The sequence below is a fragment of the Hypomesus transpacificus genome, chromosome 7 (assembly GCF_021917145.1).
Source record: "Hypomesus transpacificus isolate Combined female chromosome 7, fHypTra1, whole genome shotgun sequence".
Taxonomy (NCBI): domain Eukaryota; kingdom Metazoa; phylum Chordata; class Actinopteri; order Osmeriformes; family Osmeridae; genus Hypomesus; species Hypomesus transpacificus.
This window is the reverse complement of record NC_061066.1, coordinates 3,830,398-3,854,757: the sequence shown is the minus strand read 5'-3', so window position 1 is coordinate 3,854,757 and position 24,360 is coordinate 3,830,398. Positions and strand designations below refer to the sequence as shown.

General features: G+C 49.8%; 2 protein-coding genes across 2 annotated transcripts in view; one reads left to right on the top strand and one right to left on the bottom strand.

Annotated features, from left to right (window-relative positions):
• Positions 1–9,260: 9,260 nt before the first annotated feature.
• On the top strand, positions 9,261–20,953 carry LOC124469426 (stimulated by retinoic acid gene 8 protein-like). The gene is made up of 8 exons (XM_047022715.1): positions 9,261–9,734; positions 9,866–9,941; positions 10,133–10,214; positions 10,494–10,652; positions 13,248–13,527; positions 15,044–15,105; positions 20,070–20,175; positions 20,400–20,953. The coding sequence occupies exons 1-8, from the start codon at positions 9,558–9,560 to the stop codon at positions 20,472–20,474; spliced, it is 1,017 nt and encodes a 338-aa protein (XP_046878671.1). The 5' UTR covers positions 9,261–9,557; the 3' UTR covers positions 20,475–20,953.
• The window catches only part of large1 (LARGE xylosyl- and glucuronyltransferase 1), a 37,008-nt gene continuing 33,598 nt past the window's right edge, over positions 20,951–24,360 (bottom strand). Inside the window, 1 exon segment of the mRNA XM_047023267.1 lies at positions 20,951–24,119. Coding sequence (XP_046879223.1) covers positions 23,922–24,119 — 198 coding nt within the window. The 3' untranslated portion in view covers positions 20,951–23,921.

Here is a 24,360-nt window from a genome sequence, read left to right as displayed (position 1 = left end):
GCCAGCTGAGAGGACGGGACAGGGAGTGGGAGAGACAGAGAGAGAGAGAGAGAGAGAGAGAGAGAGAGAGAGAGAGAGAGAGAGAGAGAGAGAGAGAGAGAGAGAGAGAGAGAGAGAGTGAGATGTCTCTTTTTGCCCTCTCCTTGTCTTCGTCGCAGAGGTTTCTCCATCTCTCAGTCAGAACGCTCTATGGAGATTGGGGGGGGGGGGGGGAGATTGAGGGAGACTTGCAAGATGCGCAGGAGAGATGACAGATACATGAAGTTGGCCTCTGGGCCTGTTCTATGCCCAGGGGAGGGTGCGCTGTCCACACAGATTTGTGTTTTTGGGGGGAGAAGCCGGATGTACAGTGCTCGCCAGCAACTGAGTAATGAACTCACTTTGACCCAAGGTCAGTCTAAAGAGGATCTCGTCCAACTCACAACGGTCAATGTCAAACACCGCAAAAGACTTGTCAGTCTGGATCTATCCTTCTTTGTGTTCTCTTCATACGCACCCGTATTGATATTGTAAATAATGCCTCACGTGTCACTGCAATACGTCAACGTCTGCTCTGATACTGCAACAGAAGTCCACCCTCTGATGTTTCGGGGTCGAAACCAATCCCGAGCCCACGTCTGTGCTCACAGCTCAGTCATCAGGGATTTGGCTAAGAGGGCTGGCGGACATCAGTGATGGGGGTTGTTTGGGTTCAAACGAGCAAAGGCCCCCCTCCCCCCCTGGATTGGGTGGCTATTTTTAGCCTGCTGGGGAGGAGGGAAAATCCTCTGCGCCCCTGTCTCATTACCCACGGCCGAGGGGGCACCACTGCGTCACGTAACCCTTGCAGCCTCGCAGCCCGCCGGGCTAGCCGCGGCGAGGAGGCCGGCACGTTGGATCCCCGCGTGCCGCGACGCTCACGCATGAGGTGCATGTGTGCATGCGTGTGGACGCACCCTGTATGTGTGCACACCGTCACACGTGTATTCGGGGTGGGGCTTCTCGCGGTGGAGGTGTGCCGTGCTGTCGCCGGCTTAGCGGACGTTTCCTGTTGAAACAGCTGGAAAGGTGTCCCCCTTCCTGGTTTGTGTCAGCTGACCTCATACTGAACTGTTCTATTGGTTTGCTACTGTAGCTGTCTCTGCATGGCTGCCATTGTGCCTTCCAGCCTATTGGTATAGATTACCTTTACCCATGCCACACGGGGGACAAATAGATGGTTCTAAACTAATTGCGACTAGCCATACAGTAGCTTCAAGCACACACTAGCACACATGCCTGTCAATAGTCCGCTTGGTCCGGGCTCCGTTCTGGGGGTCAGTGGTCAGTGGTGTTGTTAGTCATCCCTTTAAACGCTCTGACCCTGTGTGCTGTGGATGTTTGTTCATGTGGGAGTTTCCAAAAGGAGGGTTTGCCACATCAGCGTGTGACAATTGGATGGAACCTTGTCAAGGCTGTCTGGCTGGCGTCAGGGCCTCCCGTCTCCATCTCTGTCCAAAGGCTCATGCCTGTGCCCTCGCTGGGGTCTTATGGAGACATGAACTGGGATTAGTGGTGAGGAGACGTGTGTTGCGCCCACACAGACTTAGAGACAGAGGGCAGCCATGGTGTGCCGAGGTTAGCCTGTGTTAGCATGGTCATGAAAGGTGTGACACGCGAAAACTAGCTTCGGCTTGTGGGTTTCACCAGACTCATATGTGGCACGCGTCTGTACTCTGTCGACTCTCCTCTCGATGTTTTGTAGACAGATAAACAAACCCCCGAATCTCTATTACAAAAAGCTATTGGTCGAAATGGTACACAAGAACTACAACAACTGCAGCCGTGGACTAAACAAAGACGATCTGCTCTGTGTGTGGGTGGAAGTGATAACCTGCACCGGGTGTGAAATAACCATGCTGTATATTTTGGAGTCGTGACCCAAGAAACATGCTTCCCTTTCTCGACATCAAATAATAAAAGTTCTGCACCAAGCAACACAGGACTGTGAAATAAACATGCTGTTTATACTATCGTTTCTTTTCTCATATTGTTTTTTAATCACAAGCCCTTAAATCTGATTTTAGGATCAACAGAATCTCAGATTTATGGGCCAGACACTACTTTTTTTTATCTAGATTTTTCTGGAACACTGTATGTCCCCCTTAATACGACATCATACAGAGAGCCTGATGTATGGTGTAGACTGACCTGCTATGGATTAGCGGTGTCAGTTAAGTACATAATGCAGAGAACCACCATGATCCCCCAGCCATCTTCAGTTCGGTCAGAAAAGGTCAGGTTGAATGGAAAAAATCTCAAATAAATAAATAGACATCTCGCCTTTCAGCATTTGAGGACTCTCACCTCCCTGCCTCCCTTCTTGTCCCCTGGAGACGGAAAAACCTTTCTAACGGTCCGTTTTCTTTAAAAGGCTTTTAGCAATTGGTCCTCCTGACAGTCTGAAAGAAAATCAACCCTGTCATTATATTTTGTGTACAGGTATTCTCTCTGTGTGTTTTATGTTTAAGTTTCAGTTTTTATTTGTATTATTTTGTATCAATATAGATTTTTACCTAACGACTGTCCGTACCGTCGTCTATACACTATAGATAATTTCCACTTGACCCACTGTAAGTGGTGTGCAGTGTAACAACCTACTGTACAGTCCTGAACAGCAGCAACTCACGGCTAGCTGTGTTAACACAAACATCATCCGCATGTCTATGCTCATCAATTCAAAACGGTGCTGGATGAGCCTTCCCATTGCCTGTGTTCCGAACAACAGATCACGCCATCGTGGATTCCTGGATGCAAAACACAACCTCAACTTCCCTCTCCAGGATGGGATCAGGATTCTCCACCGGACCCATACAGTCCCACAGACTAAAGCTGCTTCTAATCTGCTTTACATCGTTAAATGGACGTTACATTAATGCTTAAAATTGTCCAGTGGGGGGAAAGGGGGGGGGGGGGGGGTGGGAGAGGGGAATAAGTCCAGTTTGAATGCCATGATTTCATCTTAATATAGATGACAGATTATCTCGGGGGAGAGAGGGAGTGAGAAATTGAACGAGAGGGGGAGAAAAGGAAAGTGAGGGGGAGGAAGGGGAGGGAGAAAGGGGGAGAAAGGGAGAGGGGGGGTGTGTGTGGAAAGGGTGTTTGTGAGTGTGTGTGAGCTTGACAGACCGAGCTTGGCGCGTTTTCCGGGGCAGATGAAGCCATGTGCAGCGCGATCACTCCCTCCTCCTCTACGGAGGAGCGGAAATGTGTCTCCATGTTGTAGGAAGTGACAGCGTCTGCATGTCAACCCCCTGCACCCTCAACGCCCCCTTCCCTCCACAGCTTTCTAGAAAAATGTACAGACAGGATAATCCTTTCTGAACAGTCTTAATAACCTGCTATATGCCACAGAGGGAGGGCCGTATCATTTCTGTTGTTGTTCTGTGAAATGTTTCTGCCTGGGTGTACCACAGGAAATTAAGCCAAAGTAAATGAAGCCAGAGTAAATAAACTGTCCCCAACTCCCATGAGACTTACAAAAAAAACGAAACATAAAAAGAAATCAAACCTGTGACAAAGTTTGGCAGAGAAAAACGGGATTGCCATCTAGTGGCGGTGATCGGTACAGTTCATTCCCCCAGCCACATGACGGACACGAACACACATTTTATGAACGGTGTCGTCTTCATCTAAAATCAATATGCTCGACAGCACCACGGTGCTCTTGTTTATGCTAACAAGAATGTGGGACAAGTTTCAGGGGCCGATCCTATTTCATATCGCCTGCGAAACCTATCAATCGCTAGGGGGGCGGGGAGGGGGGGGGGGGCCCTTAATCTCTTTAGTAATCACTCCTGGGGGGGCCTCAGAGGCAGCATAGTCTGACGGTGGTTTACAGCCGCCCACCCATCCATAGACAACGCTAATGTTATGAAGGGCTGGGACCGGGGGGTGGGGGGAATGAGGTGAGGACAATCAATGATTACATCACTCGGAGGGGACCATCTGACATGAGGGCAGGAGAGCAGAAGGGCAGATAGGAATATGTGGTTAATCCGAAGGCATTGTGTGAGGGGCTTCTCTTGACTTTGTGAATGGGGCCCGACTGACTCTTTCAGTATGTTCTGTTCAACCTGACATAAAAGCAGACGATATGAACGAGAGAGAGAAAGAGAGAGTGAGAGAGAGAAAGGGGAATGATGACTAAGAGGAAATAAACAATATCCAGCTGTGTCCTCTTTTACAGTAGTGCCACTCACACAGTGTGTCTGTGTGCTAGTGCCTGTTTCATACTGTGTGTGTTTGCGTGTGTGTGTGTGTGTGTATGTCTGGCAGAAGAACACCTGAGCCCTGCCCAGCCTGTGTGTCAGGGAGTCCCTCTAATCCCACGCAGCGCTGGTTCTCATCGCTGGGGGCTCTTCTGCACTTCCTGCGGTCTGTCAGGGACGTTTTCCCCGGCACGCCACGGGAGCCCAGCGGCAGGGCAAACCGTGTCGGGCTGCGCTCGCCTCAGCCTCAGCCGGCCTCGTCACCGATGCATGGGTGTCAGCAGAGAGAGGGATAGGAGGAGAGAGAGAGAGACAGAAAGAGGGAGAGAGATAAAGAGAGAGAGAGGGAGAGGAGGAGAGAGAGAGGGAGAGGAGGGGAAAGAGAGAGACAGAAAGAGGGAGAGAGACAGAGAGAGAGGGAGAGGGAGAGGAGGAGAGAGAGACAGAGAGAGAGAGACAAAGGAAGAGAGAGAGAGAGAGAGAGAGAGAGAGAGAGAGAGAAAGAGAGAGAGGGAGAGCAGGAGAGGGAGAGGTGGAGAGGGAGAGAGTGGGAGAGGAAAAGAGAAGAAGACAGAGAGAGAGAGGGAGAGAAAGGAGGAGAGGAAGAAAGAGAGAGAGAGAGGGGGGGGAGTGCTAAGGATGTGACACGGGGGGGCAAACAAACGGCAATCACGTGCCCCGGTGAGGGCTCTGGGGGATCAGTGTGCTGAGCTAGCATTGTGCGGCGCTCTCTCTGCTACTCACACGGTCACCTAGCGCAGAACGGTGGGACGTTTGCTGCTTGCTTTCGCTGTTTGGGGTTTGGGAGGAGCTCGACAACATGGGCTGGAGATCTTAACGGTTGAATGTCTGGGTTTCCGGTCAGTGTAGTAGGGACTGTAGCCTGCTCCTGTCGACAGTGTGAGTGGGGGAATAGCACTCACCTCCAGCCATGACAGGACGTGACGATCACAGCCTCTCTCTGGCGTCCCATAAGTGGAAGCTGGGCAGTGTTTCAGGGTAGAAACCCCCCCCCCCCCCCCCCCCCCCCCCGCAACCCCGGCCCATCCACACAACCACCCCGGGGCCAAAAAGCCGAGCCACTTAACATCATCACAAGCCCCAGCCAGGCTTGCTGGGCACTTTGTGTCAAGGTCTGCAAGAAGGGAGAAAGAGGACAAGAAAGGATGAGCAGGCCATGGGCACATCCAGCGCTGCCAGGCCGCTCAGGGTTTTGTCCCGGTCCACTGACCCGAAAGGGGGGGAAGCAAGGCAGAGTAGCCTCCCTGGGTCTCAGCTCCGAGGAGAGAGGGCCATCTTTCAAAAGAATTCTTATCTTAGCGGCCCAGATGGGACTCTAAAGAGGCTGTGTGTGTGTGCGTGTGTGTTTGAATGATGGGTAGCTACAGTGCTTCGAGGATGCACACACCCATGCACGCATGTGCACGCGCACATGTGGCCATGCGCCCCCGCACACACACACACTGCAAAATGCACAGACACGCACACAAGCACACTATTCCTTGTGCCTTTTTTTCCTGGCACTTTTGTTTCAGTGGATTCTAGGAGATACTAGATATTACTGCAGCAATATATTTAAAAGACCACTCGCAAGCTTTAGGTTTTTACTCTAAGTCCATCCTTGCCCTTTAATTTAAACATTAATTTCCCACGGAAGGAAATTTGGTTGCAGAAAAAGTAGGGTAGAGGGATGTCACGATTCGGATTGTACCTTCAATCGCCAATGACAGATCAGTGTCCAGTGACACATTTCCAACAGATCTCCACCTCCTGTACACAGTGAGGGAACTCGCGACAGGTGTGTTGCGGTGTCAGGCGAGCGTCTCCTCTGCCCAATCAACTCGTCCGGACCGATTTGGGGGCCGGGCGCGCTCGGTCCCTCCCCATTCAGGATGGCGTGCTAGCTTGTTTACAGGCGGGGCTGAGGGGATGACGGAGGGATGTTGAGGCATCGTAACACTTCCTTGGCAGTCAGAGAGAGAGGGGGAGAGAGAGAGAGAGAGAGAGAGAGAGAGAGAGAGAGAGAGAGAGGCGGGGAGGGAGGGAGGGGAGGGTGCGAGGGGGGACCGATGAGGGAGAGGCTGCCCCTGCATGAGGGATTTGGCTGGCGGGCCGCTGCATATGCTCCTCTGGATTACACTGATCCAACTTAATGCCTAAGACGATGCAATCATTCATAACTACAGAAGCGGCGAGGGGCCCACGCCGGGCCTCCTCCGCTGCTGCTGATGCCGGGCGCCATCTGCCACCGCCGGGCAGATTAACTTCGAGGAAGATGGGAAGTGGGCGGGGCTCGCCGCTCGGGATCCACTGATGTTGTCGCTGAGGCACGGCTGCTGCCCGACGCCCCTTAATCCAACCCCATCCCACCCCCCCCCTCCTCACCCCGCCGTCCACCAGCCGCTCCTGGGATCCCACCACCCTACGCTGTCTCGTCGCTGCACTCGCCACCCTGAGCCGTTCACTTTTGCATGATGAGTGTTGGGACAGACACTCACCAAGGTTCGAGGAAGGGGCGAAAAGGAGAGAGGGAGAGAGAAAGAGAGATAGGTAAAGAGATAGAGAGAATCTCTTGGTGGCGTGCGAAATAGTATACATGGTCGGCATGGCACTACTCCTATGCTGTGCATTCGTTAAATGGGAGTACTGAAGACTGTAGACGTCACTGCTACAGTGAACAGACTGTGTAATCCCTCCAGAGAACGTCCCGGAAAATAGACAACCAGAGCCGTCTGTCTTCTTCCCCCTCTCTGCAACAACCAATAAACTGTCTCCGGGCTAGTGGGAATATTGATGATATTGACCTGCTGCAGTTTCAATCAGTATGTGTTAATTATCATGGATTGATGGATTGTCATAAGCAGTAACAGGGTGTTTGTCACGGCTAGATATACAGTGTGTATAAACTGTATAGTCTGTGTATATTTGAAATCTTTACATCCCCCCCCCTTACAGAGAGGCAGCACAGAGACCCCGCACCACCCAGCACACACGCCAGGACAGCCCGAACCCCAGCCTCCCCACCCAGCCACCCGACCAGGACTAGACGACAACACCACCTTCCTTCAGCTCCGGCAACACCCACAGAAATCCAACTACTACCCTTTTGGAAACCTGTGCCTTTAACCAACTTCACCAGTGACATATTCTTTTTTGAGCAAGCAGCTTTTCATTGTGTTTGTGGGGGGCGTGGTGCAGCAGGAAGTGACACATGGATGGTACGATTTGACACTGGGCGACTGATGCTGTGTGACAGGGGAACAAGCTGCGTTCTCTCTGAAAAAAAGAAGAAACTAAATAAACTCAGACAAGGCATGCAACCTTTGATCATTTTGGAGTCCTAGCTTGTGTTTTGTTTTTCTACAACTTGTGTTAGTGATTTACTTCATATTGGAAGAAATCCCTATATGTGCAATATCAGTCGATATTTGTGTGAAGTTGTCATGTGGAAGTAGACTTTGGATGACTTTGCTCATTTAATTTATTTTTGTAAAACATTTTTGTCCTGATTTATATATTTTTCTACACTGATCTATGTACTCTGACCGAAGGATGAAAAGATACTCTATACCTAGTTCACAAGGGGGAGGGGACACCTGCTATTAAAAAACAAAAATGGGGTGATAAGTTATCTTTTCCCCACAGACTGGCCCCCTCTTAACCCAATCAGGGCCAAAGCCATAGCCTATCTCAAATAATACCTTACAAGTGGTGTTAGGACTTTATCAGGAAACACAACAACATTCCCATAAATAAAGACTGGCATGAACAATTTTCTGTCATTCATAATATTGTGTAAAGCAGTGTGTGGCACACTTCTTGTAAACGTCACCAAAAACAGGCAGTGCACTTGAGAGATATTTGGGTTTCTTCATTGGGGCCTGAAGTCTGAAGTAGTTAGCCATTCTCTACCTTTGTGTGGCCTGTTCTTCTTGCCGAACGTCAAGTTATTTTGTACTTCTTCCTGCATATCAAGGAATGATGTGGCATGAATGCGCGTGTGCGAGTATGTGCGTGTGTTTTGTCGACTAGAGGGTTACCAAGTTGTAGACTGTTTATTGTTTTGACCCAATTTCTGCCATTTGTGAATTGTGATACCTGTATCCTTTAAGCTGCTATCCTTGTACTGTGCAGACTGGAGATGTCCAGCCTGATTCCTTACTATTTTCAACCCATCAAAATACCCGACATGAATATCTCCCTACTTCACACAGAGTGTATCATTCATGTACACAGCTGTGCTGTACTTCTGACGCCGACAACTGTACATCAATGGCACCTTAGGAGATTGATTAAATCAGCCACGCACACTGCAGTGTTTACATGCTAGCGCCTTCGTTTATTCCCATGAAGTCTGACAAAGGCACAAAGACAGTGTGCAGGTGACCCTTATTGTTCCGGAAGGTACCGATACTAGTTTTAGAGAAAGGCCTGCTTTTCAAAGGTTGGCCGAAGTGGGTGCAACTGTGTTAACAAAGCTTCTGGTTTCAATTGAGTCCTGTCCTTCGTTCATCTCCGCCCAGGGACGTTGCTGTGTATGCTAACAGCCACTGAGGTAGTTTCCCCTGTGAGTCGTCAATAGAGTATGCTGCCTGTGAGTGTGAATCATTTCTGGGGAGCTGCCTCCCTCCATGAAGTACCTTTGTTGACATTGTTTCCCAAAACAAAGCTGCCAAATTGGTCTGAAGCCAAATTTATGATGTTCTCTGTATGTAACTGGTTTAAGTGTTTCACATGTTAAACCTCATCCCTTTAAATGTTACATTGTGTTTTTAACAAAATCTTATTTGTTAAATTGTTGATATCTTCTGAATATCATAAGTTATGGAATAAACTAAAACAAAGAAATATAATATTGTTACGTTTTTTAATCTTCTTCTTCTGCCACTAGGGGGCGACATTTACATAATATCACAAAAAAGAAAGCAGGACCATCTTGATGTCTCTTTGTATTTTTTTATATTTGAATATTAGTTCACGTGGGCAAATACCGAGGTAAAGGTCGAAGCTCCACGCTGAAAAATAGTTTGAAGTTCCTAGCAAGCAAGAAATCACTATAAACACATCTCTAACTTTTCGGTGGGTAGATTTTGAACGTTAGCTAGCTTGCTGCAGGATTTAGCTATGCTAGTTTGATAACTATACATTATTTTAGGGAGCAAAGCAGCATATTAGCATCTGCTATGAAATTGCATTCATTGTCAATCCTTGTTTTTCATTTTGGTTTGAAAATGTATATTGGACATGTTCAATTCGTCCACTCTAGATCAAAACAGTTATCCTACCTAACAACAAATATTCACTTGGCGGCAGTTGTGAACCAGTACCATGTCAAGCAGCAGAGGCGGAGAGACTCCTGCCGGTGGCGGGAGGAAGAGAGACCCAGAGGAGCATCAGAAGCAGAGGAGAAGAGCTCTCCAAGCCCGCCATAGAGCCACCCTAGCCAGCCTGTTCGAGACACTAAAAACTGTCGTCTGTCCAACTTCCAACAAAACTCCTGCCAAGGTACTGTATACACAGACACCTGAGTCATAGTTGTCAGGCAGATTATAATGCTTGTATAGAACGTCACCAGCTGTCACAAAAAACATTTTAATATTCAACTAAATCAATTCCCTGCGATGTAATTGCAAAAGTGGAAGATCTTGGACCATGCTAAGGGGTTTCTCCGTGAGCAGGAGAGCTACTTAAGCAGACTGCTGATGTTGAAGGGTGAGGGTCAGTTACTGTAAACAGATCAGTACATCAATTATGTAATAATGCCTTTATTTAGCAAGCGCCAGCTGCAGCCAAATACTGTAGAACCTACTACTGAGCTACCCAACCCATAATATATGTGCTATCGCAACAGTCACACATCTTATGTTTATTCAATTGTTTTTATTTTGACGGCCACTTGCAAGGAATTTACCTCGGTAACGAAGATGGGCCACGCAGTTTGAAAGAAGTGCGAGAGGAATACCGCAATTTATACCCTAACTGCAGGTAGAGTTGGCTGTTTGACTGTAATTCTGATTGACGGCCACTTGAGGGCAGCATCTACCCATGTCTCTGAATAGATAAGTGAACAGCGAGGCACGCTAGGCAGCCGGCCCTAAACACGAGAGACAGATGAATGCAGAGCTGGTTTATCTTACAAGGAACAAAGTCGATTAATATACGAATCCGTGTATTTTAAAGTAAACATGTGGTGAGAGCATACCCTGAGCAACATAACGGGTCAGGATAACCGAACGTGCTTTACTCCCTGTGTTCTTTCGACAGCTCCTATCGCTCCAGAAGGAAGGGCTATGGAAGGCCAGGGCCGGATGCAGAGGAAGAGGGGGCGGAAGAGAGCAGTGAGGAGGAGGGGGAGGTCATGGATGAGTCTGTCCCCTCGCAGTCATCCGTCAGCTCTGCCCCCAACATTCTGGAGTTTGAAGGGTGCGTGCCTCAAGGCAGTCTCTGCGTCACAGACAGGGGGGGCTTACACATCGGACTGGACTTAAAATGGAGCATGACATACCCCGGGCTGGACCAATCACAGTTACTGTTCTAACCGGCAGCAAGCCGAGTCATGCACAGTTGATGTACTGAGTTGACTCAGTTGTAAAGCACAGAGCTTCATTGGCATTCAACCCAAGCTCCTAGTTGCACATTTGCTGTTGATAGTAGCTATATCCACAGCAGATAGCTGCTGTTGGATCAGAGCTGGCTGCTGAGGTCTTGACGCTGTTGGATCAGTGGGGAATAACTGCAGCTCTGTGTCTTAGGGCCCGGGACCATGAACACCTGTCCTGCTTGTTATTTCTGGGGCCACGACAAACTCTTACAGTGCCCTCCAAAAGTATTGGAACAGTGAGGCGAATTCCTTTATTTTTGCTGTAGACTGAAAACATTTGGGCTTGACATCAAATAATGAACGTGAGACCAGAGATCAACGTTTCAGCTTTTATTTCCAGGTATTTACATCAGGATCTGATGCACAACTAAGAAAATATCACATTTTGTTTGAATCCACCCATTTGTCATGTGAGCAAAAGTATTGGAACAGATATACTTAAAACATATTTAAGTGAATAAGACTTAATATTTAGTTGCAAATCCTTTGCTTTCAATAACTGCAGCAAGTCTGTGACCCATTGACGTCACCAAACTTTTGCATTCTTCCTTTTTGATGCTTTCCCAGGCTTTCACTGCAGCCTCTTTCAGTTGTTGTTTGTTTTGTGGGGTTCCTCCCTTCAGTCTCCTCTTAAGCAGGTAAAATGCATGCTCTATAGGGTTTAAGTCTGGAGATTGACTTGGCCAGTCTAATACCTTCCATTTCTTGCCCCTGATGAACTCCTTTGTTGTTTTGGCAGTGTGTTTTGGGTCGTTATCTTGCTGCATGATGAAGGCTCTGCCAATCAGTTTGGTTGCATCTTTCCTTAAATTGGCAGACAAAATGTTTCTGTAGACTTCCGAGTTCATTTTGCTGCTGCCATCATGTGTTACATCCTCAATGAAGATTAATGAGCCCGTCCTAGAAGAAGCCATGCAAGCCCAAGCCATGACATTACCTCCACCGTGTTTCACAGATGAGCTTGTGTGTTTGGGATCATGAGCAGTTCCTTTCTTTCTCCAAACTTTAGCCTTTCCATCACTTTGGTAAAAGTTAATCTTTGTCTCATCAGTCCATAAAACTTTGTCCCAGAATTTTTGAGGTTCATCTCTGTACTTTTTGGCAAATTCCAGCCTGGCCTTCCTATTCTTCTTGCTAATGAGTGGTTTGCATCTTCTGGTGTAGCCCTTGTACTTTTGTTCATGAAGTCTTCTGCGAACAGTAGATAGTGATACCTTCACTCCTGCCATCTGGAGGTTGTTGCTGATCTCACTAACAGTTGTTTTAGGGTCTTTCTTTACAGCTCTCACAATGTTTCTGTCATCAACTGCTGATGTTTTCCTTGGTCTACCTGTTCGACGTCTGTTACTTAGTACACCAGTAGTTTTCTTCTTCTTCAGGACATTCCAAATGGTTGTACTGGCTATGGCCAATGTTTCTGCAATGGCTCTGATTGATTTTCCATCTTCTCTAAGACTCACAATTGCTTGTTTTTCACCCAAAGACAGCGCTCCGGTTTTCATGTTGTTTTCACCTCTGAATACAGTCTGCATAGACAAAACCTATCTTACCCAATCTGAACCTGAGTGTAGACATTCAGTGGTATTTATTGATTGAATAATGTATGTAATAGGACACACCTGGGCAACAAAACACACCTGTCAGTCATATGTTCCAATACTTTTGCTCACGTGACAAATGGGTGGGTTCGAACAAAAAGGTGATATTTTCTAATTTGTGCATCAGATCCTGATGTAAATACCTGGAAATAAAAGCTGAAACGTTGATCTCTGGTTTCACATTCATCGTTTGATGTCAAGCCCAAATGTTTTCAGTCTACAGCAAAAATAAAGGAATTGGCCTCACTGTTCCAATACTTTTGGAGGGCACTGTATATCTCTTCAACCACCCACAGTCTTCTGTCTCTCCCCCTCCTCCTCCCCCCCACTCTCCCTCTCTCTATGGAGAGTGATTTAGGGACTCAATTTGATCAATTCTTTCACAATGGCAGGTTGCGATAACCGACATCCTCCCTCCCGAAGCAGGAAATATTGTGTGGCCTTCACTAGCATGAAATGAAACTCTAAATTTGAACTGCAGAAGAGATTATCAACAGATAACTGAAAGTCTCACAGCTCTCATATCACCGTGCAGTATCTACCTAGCTTTCAATTTGGGGGTGGGAATGGGTCCTCTGTAGATTCTCAACCTAGCTTTCGAAACATGTTGGAATTGGTCCTGTGTAGAGTACTGACCTAGCTTTCGAAACATGTTGGAACTGGTCCTGTGTAGAGTGTCGACCTAGCTTTCGAAACATGTTGGAACTGGTCCTGTGTAGAGTGTCGACCTAGCTTTCGAAACATGTTGGAACTGGTCCTGTGTAGAGTACCGACGTAGCTTTCTAAACATTTTGGAACTGGTCCTCCTCTCCCCCATAGGTACATGCTGTTCTACAGGCAGACGGTGGAGAAGCTGGTCTACTGTGGCGTGCTGGGGCCTGGCCAGACGGGCCTGCCCGTGGTGTCAGACGCCATCTCCGGCCTGTGGGACAGCATGTCCCCGGAGCGCAGGGCCGCCTACCAGAGCTTCGCCCCCCAGCAGGGCCCTCCGTCCTGGGTAGGGCTCTCGGACAGGCCCCCCGGGCCGGAGCCCCACCTCCAGACCTCCCAGGCAGACAGCCAGGGAGCCACTGCCTCCTCCACGTCCACGTACGAAGAGGTAAACGCTCGCCATTCGTCGGCGCGGACGTGATCTGACCGGGGAGCGCCGTCTATTAGCCGTTGTCGAACGGGGATGAATGATACCTGTCGCGTGAATGACGGTCGCCTGGCGGTTTTCGTCAATGGTTCTTCTTCTGTCGCATATGCGGGGGGCCATTAGTGAGGTAAAGTCACTCGTCATCCAGCTCTAACGCAGCTCTTCCGACTGTCAAGGACAAGTCTTTTGTCTCCCTCATTAGATTGTGGGTATGTGGGGTGGGGGTGGGGGGGGGTTAAGCCAGGTCATTGTGACAGGCAGGAAACTCAGAAACTCAGTGCAGAAGCAGAGCGTCTCTGTTCAGTGCCCATCCAATCGGAGAGCTTGTTTCTGTTTGTCTTGAGGGGAGATGCCTTATCGCTCTGCAGCAGATGCCTTCGCTGGTGGACAACAGCGACTTCCAGCGTGGCTCGCCTTTGCTGTGTGTGCGTTTGTGTGTGTGTGCGTTTGTGTGTGTGTGTGTGCTCGGGCCATCAATACCCCCGCCCCCTGTACTTCAACTTCCTCTCCTACTCTCTCTGTTTACTTTGGCCGTCTCCCTCTCTCTTTGTCCATCTCCCCTCCTTCTCTTTCTCCCCTGCCCTGAGGTCACCCGCTCCCCGCACAGATGCCATCGCTCATCTGTCTCAGATGGGCGAGAGAGAGAGAGACAGAGAGAGAGAGAGACAGAGAGAGAGACAGAGAGAGACAGACAGAGAGAGAGACGAGACCTCCCTCCCTAACCCCCCCCCGGGGCCGCGGCTGATAGGAGCGGCATGAGCCCCCCCCCCCCCCCCGCGCTGTGCCCTCGCTCCGTCTCACCGTGGGAATGCAGAGAGCAGCCAGAGCTTCCGTCTCAGGCAGGGGAAGTGACGCGTCCCCGTCCCCCCCTCGTCGTCAACACGAGCGGCGTCTGGAACGGAGGCGCGGCCCGGCTTGTAAACACGCTCCTGGCATCCACGCGGCTGGAAACGCTACATCATGCATGAGGGACCCTGTTGGTCGTCGCCGATACGCGGACATTGTAGGAGCTGCATCCATATTTCATACTGTAGAGGGGTTTTAGGTTGAATATTTCACGAGCTTGACTTGGACTCGTCGCAAATGTTTCGCGTTCTTTACGTGGGATCAATCAATGTGGTGGATTCACGCTCGGCGTGGCATCTTTATGATTTTTTTATGACTTCCTGTTTGGGCTTGCTGACACCTGTGTTGGTCTTACATTTACATTTAGTCATTCAGCAGACGCTCTTATCCAGAGCGACTTACAGTACATTTACATTTAGTCATTTAGCAGACGCTCTTATCCAGAGCGACTTACAGTAAGTACAGGGACATTCCCCCGAGGCAAGTAGGGTGAAATGCCTTGCCCAACGACACAACGTCATTTGGCACAGCCGGGAATCGAACTGGCAACCTTCTGATTACTAGCCCGATTCCCTAACCGCTCAGCCACCTGACTCCCCCCCCCCCACCTGTCTTCCTGTCTCGACGGCAGGACCTGCTCCAGGACGCCTGCGACGTGATGAAGAAGGAGATGGACTCCTCTGCCAAAGACAGGTGAAGTGTCCCGTAACCACACAAAGGGTAGCGGGTGCTGGGAAAACCACCAACCAACCAGCGGCCAAAGTTTAGTCCCCAGTCCACCCCAAATGAAAACCCTTCAGTCTTTTGGACTGTGTTTTGGGGCCAGTGCCTTGATAGGAATTAGAGAGGGCTCCGGGGCTTTTTCATAATGCATGTTGGGAGTCAGGGCGGATGAAGGGCAAAGGGGCTGCAGAGTGTTTCTGTTCTGGCCCACACGGCCACCCTCCCTCCTGGGGCCCCCGTCAGTCAGACGGCACATTAGACGGCCCCCAGCCCCTCCCCCCCCCCAACCCCTGGCTAATTACCGTGACGTGATAGACTGGGGGTTAATACGAGTGGCTGAGGTCCCAGTCACTCACTGTCGCGAGAGGGAGGGGTGGAGGCGGGGTCTCGGGAGGAACTAAGAGCTTAAGAGGGGGAGAGACTGGGGTGAGAGAGATGTGGGGGGTGGAGTTGAGTAGGAGAGGTAGCGATGAGGGGGGTGGAGTTGACAAGGAGAGGGAGAGATGAAGGGTGTGGAGTCGACTGAAAGGGTTGGGAGGGGTGAGGGGGAGGTGGTGACAACAGAGAGACGGGCTGGACTCCCTCAGGTGAAGGAATGTTTACAGACAGTCACAGCGCGGGCAGGTAGGGGTGCACAGGCGTGTCAGCCCCCACTCCCCCGCCACACACACACCATGGGGGGGGGGGGGGGGGAGGGGGGAGGGCAGTCTCCTCACGTAGCATCCTAATCGAGAGTGTCTGAAGCGTCCCGATTGAAGCAATCAATCACAGGCTGCAGGCAGCCCCTCCAGGACAGAAGCACATAGCATAACGGAACACGGCACACTCTCTCACACACAGACACACCAGACACCCTCACACACACCCTCACACGTACACACCCTAAGACAGCATCACACACACACACACACCCTCACACACGCTTACACACACCCTAAGACAGCATCACACACACACAATCACACCCAGTGGCGTAACTATAGGGAGTGCAAGGAGTGCAGCTGCACTAGGGCCCGTGGCGAAAGGGGGCCCGTCCTCGATCTCACCGTAAAAGTGAGACAACCTGACCGGGCAACTTCAGGCAATCTGACCGGGCCCCTTGCACCGCTGTGATACCGCAAATTGATGTTCACATATGATCCAGTCTTATCAATTCGCAAACATTTCTCAATTATGGTGTCAGTTATTCAGAATTATGAGCTATCACCTGCCCAATAAACATTTAAAAACAGTCAGTGTTAACAACAGCAAATAATTAATTTTTCCTCATTTGCCTTTTGCTGAATTAAACAAATGTCGTTTTTATTAAGTAATATTGCCCTCGAAAAATAGCAAGGATGTCTGGGTAATATTGTTGTCAAAGATTCCCGCCCACCCACACACGATTGTTCCCATCCAGTTGTTGGAATACCACAGACAGTTGTTGTTGGGATACTACAGTTGTGTTGCATTAGCGTTTTTAAGCGAATTAGGCTACCCCATGCCATGCCCTTTAACATAAACGTGGCTCCAGAAAGCGGCAGGAACGAAAAGAGCAAGATGTAAGGGTGGCAAAGCTGTCAAAACTATCCTCATTTGGATTGTGGCGAAGCGTGTTGAAGAGGACGCTACGTCTGACCCCCAGCCCGGCAACAGCAATGAGTGTGAAACTCAGCCACCAGGGTAGGCTAATAATTACATAACGTTTACTGTCTGGTGTATGCAGTTGACATGGCTATTAAACGTCATAAAAATGCACATATAGGCCTAGGCTACCAGGCAGCGGCCAGGTTAGATTTAGTAAACTATGTTCAGGATGTAGTCGGAAAATAGCTAAAGCTAGATAGACTAAATGTAAACTAGCATATCTAACGAACATAAAATCAAATATTCACCATCGAAGTGACAGTTTGTTTTTTAATAGTACCCAGATAGCACACATGACAGATCGAAACGTCATTCATAACGTCGGATAAGCGTTGGTAAATGATCAGATTTTCTTCTCATCTCTGTGCTCTATTTCAAACGTCGCAGATATGTCGGCTCATGACTGACTGTTCCATTATGCTCATTCCGTGTTGTAGCAAGCATAATCTAGAGCCAGAGACTCGCGAGTCAGAGCCGTTCACTTTTGAAAACAGTCATCTATCTTCACATAGAAGGAGCAGTCGTTACCCTTAATTGTACATCATGAGTAGCCTAAATTTTCTTGCGCATCGCTAAACTGAAAACTCAATAATTTCGCCTGACGATAGGTCGGTAAGGGGCCCGTTGGTGAGATCTGCACTCGGGCCCGCCAAGTCCTTGTTACGCCGCTGATCACACCCTTGCCGCCCTCACACGCACTCGCTCCCAAACCGTAGAAAGACGTCCACACCAAAGCAAACAGCTTAAAGACACACGCACACACACGCCATTTATTCACTGCCACACACTCAACAAATACACTTTCACTTCCTAGGCAACCTGGAGAGAGTGTAACACATGTGAACACATGACCAAACCCCCACACATTCATGGATGCTCACATCCGCATGCCTGGAATGGACCTGGAATGAGTTCTGAGGCCTGTTCCATGAAGCGAGTTTACCGAATAATCCAGACTTATGTCAGTTCGTCTGACTCATTTCTAGTTCATTCGGTTCCATAAAGCTAGCTCAGCGTAGTTCGAACTCGGTTACTATGGTAACTTATGCTTCAAAACTAGCCTGGTCCGGGTCAGTATGTATGGCTATGGTAGTTTGTGATTTCAAATGTTTAGACATCAGGCATAGGCCTATATCTCAATCTAAATTATCAGAGTATAATTATCATAGCTATATAATTGTTACAGTAGCCAAACTGCAAAACAAACCTAAATCTATGCTCAATTTTTCTGACAAAAAAAAACGTTAAAAAGTTAGGCTACTCAATAATGTATTGATTAACGGCTATTAATGGCTATTTATATTAAACAGTGTAAAAAAAAAAGTCAATTTAGATGTGTTTAGAGGGTGTCTGTTTTTTTAATCAACAAAGTAAAGGTCTACAAAAGGACATTGACCTACGTAGCCTGTCGTTCACTTCAATCATGACGTGTCATTTTGGTTTGATGAAGCGGTGGATGAGAGCTGTCATAGTACACAGTTTAAAGGGAACGTTCTTTCTGGAAGTCACGTGGCCGTGTGCATTGCTTTTGCCCTGGTGGATTGGATGATCCATGTTTGACCTATTGGGCTGCTTAACAAGAGGGTGCACGTGCAATGAGGTTGACTACTTAAATCTGGCTTGAATAAGTAGGACTGCGTGAGCTGGAATTGCTTTAGCCCCGTTTGACTAATTAAACTAATTCAAGTCAGGTTTGGGACTTTAAGTCCAACTTTTTCGAGCGGCCTTTATGAAACAGGCCTCAGTTCAACCGGAAAGATCCAGTGAATTAACGTCAAATTAGGAATGCACAATAACACAGCCACACCCTGCACATATGATGTGGACCCCCCCCCCCCTAAGACGACCATTTTCTAGAAGCTTCCACTCCCAAAGTCCAATTAGCCCGTGTTGTTGAGCCCTCGCTGGGGGTAAAAGGCTGGGAGGCAGGGGAGCAGAACACAAGGCCCTGGGCTTTTTAGTACAACACATTCAACCTGACACTGTTCCATCCCAAGTCACGGAAAAGCACTTTGTTCCCCCGGAACGACGCTTCTAACAGTGCCACGCATCATCCCCCCCCCCCCCCTAACCCGGGCGCACTCTCTCGTAATTACATGTTTTGGCCATCGCCAAGGCAACGTACAGAAAAAACAGTGGCGGGCGCTCTTCGTTAAATGCCAACAGCATTTCGTCCTCCCGTCTCCCCCTGGACTCGCTCCTTCGTCTATTTGTATTTCTTCCTAGACATTTTTGGTTGCAGTCCGGTCACAAGCGAGGGGGATGGAAGTTCAACGCTAATTGGCCCATTTGCTTTAGAACTTGGGCCTTTTGTGGGAGCCGCCGCCCCAGTGTGTGATGTATTCCAGCGGTGACCGCGCGCTGGAGAACAGAGCGGGTCGACGATCAGTCGAGGGGGGGAGCGCCGGCATGGCGACCCCCATGCACACCACCCTCAGCTCTGGCCCATTAAGAATTCACTTTTAATTGGGTTTCTCCGACCAACACTGGAGGACCGGGCCTTGACCGGACTTCAAGCGCACACACACACGCTCACACACACTCTCACAGAAACCACCGACACCAGCGTTTGATCGATGTGCAGGGCTGTGAAGACCCTCCCTCCTGCATATTCTAATGCAGCATTGATTCGGTCCATTGAGAGAACCTCCTTTCCCCTCTCCCTCCCTCCACCCTTCCATCTAGCCCTCCTTCCGTCACCCCCCCCCCCCAACACACCCACCACCACCATCATCCTTTACCCCTTCATTCCCTGACCCCCCTCCCCCTTTATCTCTCTCTCCCTCCTTCCTCTCTCGGTCTGGAAAAGCAGGGCAGAGCCAGAGTATCCTAGCGCCCCCCCCCCCCCCCGTTATTCAAACAGGGTAATAACCCCGGTGCCTAGCGCAGCCCCGCGGAGAGAGAATTACAGAGCGTCAGGGAGAAACCACAGCTCACCCCGGCCCCTGATAAGGAAACAAACAACGGGAGAGAGGGGGAGAGCGCCGCGCCGCATCTCTAACCGCCTATCACGCTCTCTCCCCCCCACCCACACACACACACCCACACACACAGATCCCTAAATTGCCTCAGTCTCTCTTTCTCACACGCACACACGCACTCCTTATGCGCTGACACCTTCTCCCTCTTTTGCTTTCAGACTGGTCCCTCTCTTCTCTCTGTCACACACACACACGGGGGACGCCTCCCTCAGCACGTAGGCACCCGAGGCTGCTCTTTGTAGCTGGTGTTGAAGACCCTTTCTTCTAGACACCACCTGCCCCCCCTCAGTTTGCTAACCACCCCCCCTCCACCCCCTTTTTCTCCAGTTATAAGGCAGATGACGGCCGTCCGAGTGGTGACCTAGAGAAGCTCAGAGAGGTGGTCATGGGCCTCGTCAAAACCCAGACGCCCCAGAAGCAGGAAACCCCCCAGGTGAGGACTGGAGGTGTGATGTCACAGGAAGTGCAGGTCGAGGTCTCGGGAGAGCCTGTGTGCCCGGTAAAAGCAGCGTCGCGGTCTTTCCCTGAATCACCTAGTAGAGAACAGTAGCTGTCCTCCAGGAGGTTGCTGCAATACCAAACTGCTTACTCGGACTGCCTCTTTCTGTCGATCACGCTCTCCCTCTCTCTCTCCCTCTTCTCTCTCTCTCGTTACAGAACCTGAGTGTCACTGATAACTATGATGAGCTTCAGCTCAGGTGTTCAGAGTCGTTTGACAGCGAGGACATGTGAAGAAGACACACGGACAATTTTTTTCTTCCTCTTTCCAGTACATGTTTGAGGAGTAATTCATGTTTTATCTTGTTCAGAAAAAGATAAGCACACCACAAATGACAGTGGAGCCTTTGTAGCTACTACATGTTTAAATGTGTTTGTGGCATTTGTTTGCAGTGCATGTTTGAAGTACCAAAACAAGAGAAACACGTCGGCGTTTGTTCGGTATTTGTGTCCCTTGAATGTAAAAATGTGTTTGTTCGATTTGTTTACAAGTTATACCAGCGAGTAAGATATTCTATCAGATGTTTTTTCTTCTTCTTCTGTATACTCTTCATCATTGCTATTTTATATAAACATAAAATTGGCAGCTGTTTGACTACCAAGTTGACATGTTTCTATTTCGGTTTCGAGTTCTCATCTCGGTGTGTGACAGGACATCAACACATCACCGTCAATCTTTAATGAGCGTGTTTAACAGAAGCTGCGCGCCGACTGACAGAATGAGATGACCCACCCCCCACCCCACTGCACACCGGAAAGCTGGCGTGACATTCCCTGGCTTCCATGAACAAAGATCACAAGTGTCGTCGTCCCCCCCCCGTCTACACGTCCGTCAGACACTTCTCTCTCTCTTGGCCTCCGTCGACCTCAGGACCGCCACGCTTCTCCAGACAGGTCGGGGAGAAGATGGTTTATGAATAACCCAGTGACGGAGCTGGTTCCGCATGCTCTCTCGTGTCGTATAGTCATGTTCCCTGTGTGTGTGTGTGTGTGGGCTCCTCTGGTACACCGTCTGGGGCTTGGCCTGGGGAGGCCAGGCTACATTAGGTGCTAATGCTATCAGCACCACCAGCCTCTTCCAGCCCGGTACCATCTAGACAGACTAGACTAGACATCAAGGCAACACTTCTCAAATGGCCAGATATTTTGAAGGATCCCTGCATTACTTTTGGAGCTGAAAGCATGGGCGGACTGCTTTCAAAACATCTCATAACGCTTCAGATAAGAGGAACCGGGTTGTCCTGGGATGTTTCTTGAAAAGGAGTGACAGGATGTCTGCCTGCCAGCGGGACGGCGGGGACACATTGCGGACGCAGGGGAGGAGATGAAACAGGTGTCTCTCCTCGCGCCACCCTGTCCTCCTTTCATCAAGACGTCGGCCATTTTGTCACCACACTTTCCAGAAAGCATCACTGTGTGTTAGAGCGGGAGGGGCTGAGGAGGAGGCAAACAACATGGACAAAATGACTGTGTACACAATTACTTACCGCTGTGAAGTAATTTTCGTTGTCGGTTTTTTTGCCACAACAGCAGTCATTAGCTGTCTGTTCCGGCTCGACGTGAACGTTTCTCCGACTCGTTCTCGACACTGACACTGTGGCGTGCCATCGTCGACGTTTAAAGGGACATCCCCGTGGGTTTGTGGTGGCGCTGTGCGGTGCACCGATGGCGAGAACAGACACACCACACAGTCCCCTCGTCTCGCTCATACGCTTTTATTTAGGTAGCAGCATGTCTGTCGGCACTGTCATAGTTACACACCTCTGGTTACTCCCCTGTGATGCACTGCCTGCAAAGCTACACACACAAACGCGCACACACAGAGCCAATAACCATCTCCACTATGACACACACATACACTCCCCCCCCCCCCCGGTACAAACACACACACGTTGTACTGCAGCAAGCCCTTGCGTGGTTGTGAGTAGTGAAGGCCCACACCGAGATGGTCGGGCCGACCAGTACACCACCCTCCCAGGACCAGCCCTGCTGATGTTCCAGATACCACCCCCTCCCAGGACGAACCCTGCTGCTGTTCCAGATACCACCCCCTCCCTCCCTCCAATCCCCCCAGACGGTACTGGCAAAGCCACCATGAACCTGGACGGAGACTTTCATACGCGCGCACACACACACGTAAACCGCCCTCCCGTCTGTCGTGTGGATCTCCGGGTCGCACTGGTGGTCGTTGTACATTTGAAAATGCTGTCCTGGAGTCCTTGATCCTCTGATAGTGGCGTGGCAGCGCCCCCCCTCGTGACAGGAGGCAGTGCAGCGTGGCTGCCCCCAGGACTGTAAACACATACTTGATAGCTAACACTGATTCAGGTCATCATCATAATAATAATAATACAACAACAACAAAAAAACACGTCGATATCGATGAGCAAACAAAACCATAGGTGAGAGCGTTCGATTGCGTCGTCGCCGGCTCTGAGCGAAGAGAAGGTTCTAGACCCTGACAGCATGAAATTGGCAAGATTGAACACGGTCCTCTGAGCAGTGTATGGTGTGTGCCACACGTGTTAATATTCCACTTGATGAACCTTTCAAGCGGGGTACACACCTAACCACTGACACACACACACACACCCTGACCTTTACATAGGCTACAGCAGGCTCTTCTGACGCTACGGTGCCAAAACACACACACCAATCATTCCAGTGTAGCTGATACCCAACACCTTGAATAGCAATTGTTAGGATGACCTACCGGAGTCCTTGTACGGTGCTATCCTCGTAACGCGAGTCAGAAGATTTGTTTTGATCGACATCGACAGATTAAAAACAAATGTCACGATAAAAGATGGCTGACCGCGTATCGCTGGATGCGTCAGTCACGGGAAAGCGCTCTTCGAAATGTGCCCAGACGCTTCGCCTTTATCCTGCTGCCCTGCGTACAGTGTTTGCATTCCCTCGAGAGTGATTCTGGGGATTGCTGTCAGTCAAATCATTGCTCTTTTATATTGGCACGGCAACAACAACAACAACAAAAGAAAGAAAAACGTTGCGATTCGCCAGTGTGTGGACACAAATGTGAGCCGGCTATACTTCAAAGCTTCACGCTTAGGTCTCCCTAAGCTTTTTGCTAAGCATTGTCCAACAGGCAATCGCACACACACACATGACATAGCCCGGCACACAGCAGTTAACGCTTAAGTCTCTGATATGGCAAGGCAATTCATGTCTGCTTTCCAAGGCTAACGCTAGCCGGTCCGCCACTCTCCGTTCCCCCGGCTGCGACGTCCGGTTTCCCCCCGTGTGGGCGACGAGCTGTTCCTCCTCTGGCGTGGAGCAACTCCACGCCAGGAACAGCCCTGTTACCAAGCAGGGCGCTCCTACGAGGAAACCGGTCAACCGGGTCAAAGCTTCGAAACCAGGCTTTCTCAACCCAGGCAGGAGGGAGGAGGAGGGGGATGAAGAAAAAGAACGACAACAAAAAAAAAAGTCCTGGATTGCACTTCGCTCCCGTTGGGGTGAGACAAAAGTTTAGGCGCGGTGACCTCGCCGTTCCCTCTCGAAGGGGTCAGAGGTCACTTGCAGAGCCAGGGTGCCATGCCTCCGCTCTCGGCCAGGTGGAAGTCTGAAAGCTCAAAGAGGCTCCCCGCACAGAGCCCCCCTCTCTCTCCCCCCACCCCCGCTCCCTTCCTAGTCGGGGGGAGAGAGGGTTTGCAGTGGTGGCTAGCTGTTGTTTTCCGCCGTCATGTATTTGAGCGCGGCGAAGCCGTAGCGCCGGGACATGTTCTGCTGGAACTCCTCCTTGAGGGTCTTGAGGCAGACGCGGTACTGCTTGTTGGAGCGGAACTTGGTGATGTCGAAGCTGGGCGCGTGCGGCATGTGGATCATGTAGGCGTTGGGCAGGACCACAAACTCGTACTCCTGCGGGGGGGGACGGGGGGGACGAGACACCCATGGCTTTACGTTCCTGCCACCTGACAACAAACCCCCCCCCCCCCCCCCCCCCCCTGTCGTTTTGATTCTGCAGCTAGTTCAGCCTAATCAATACTGAAGCAGTGGACCATACTGCTTTCTGACTGTGTTATTGAGACTGAATTCTGGAGCCTGGTCAATACGTACTATATGGTTAATTGTAAAAATGCGATAATTATGTCCTTTCAAT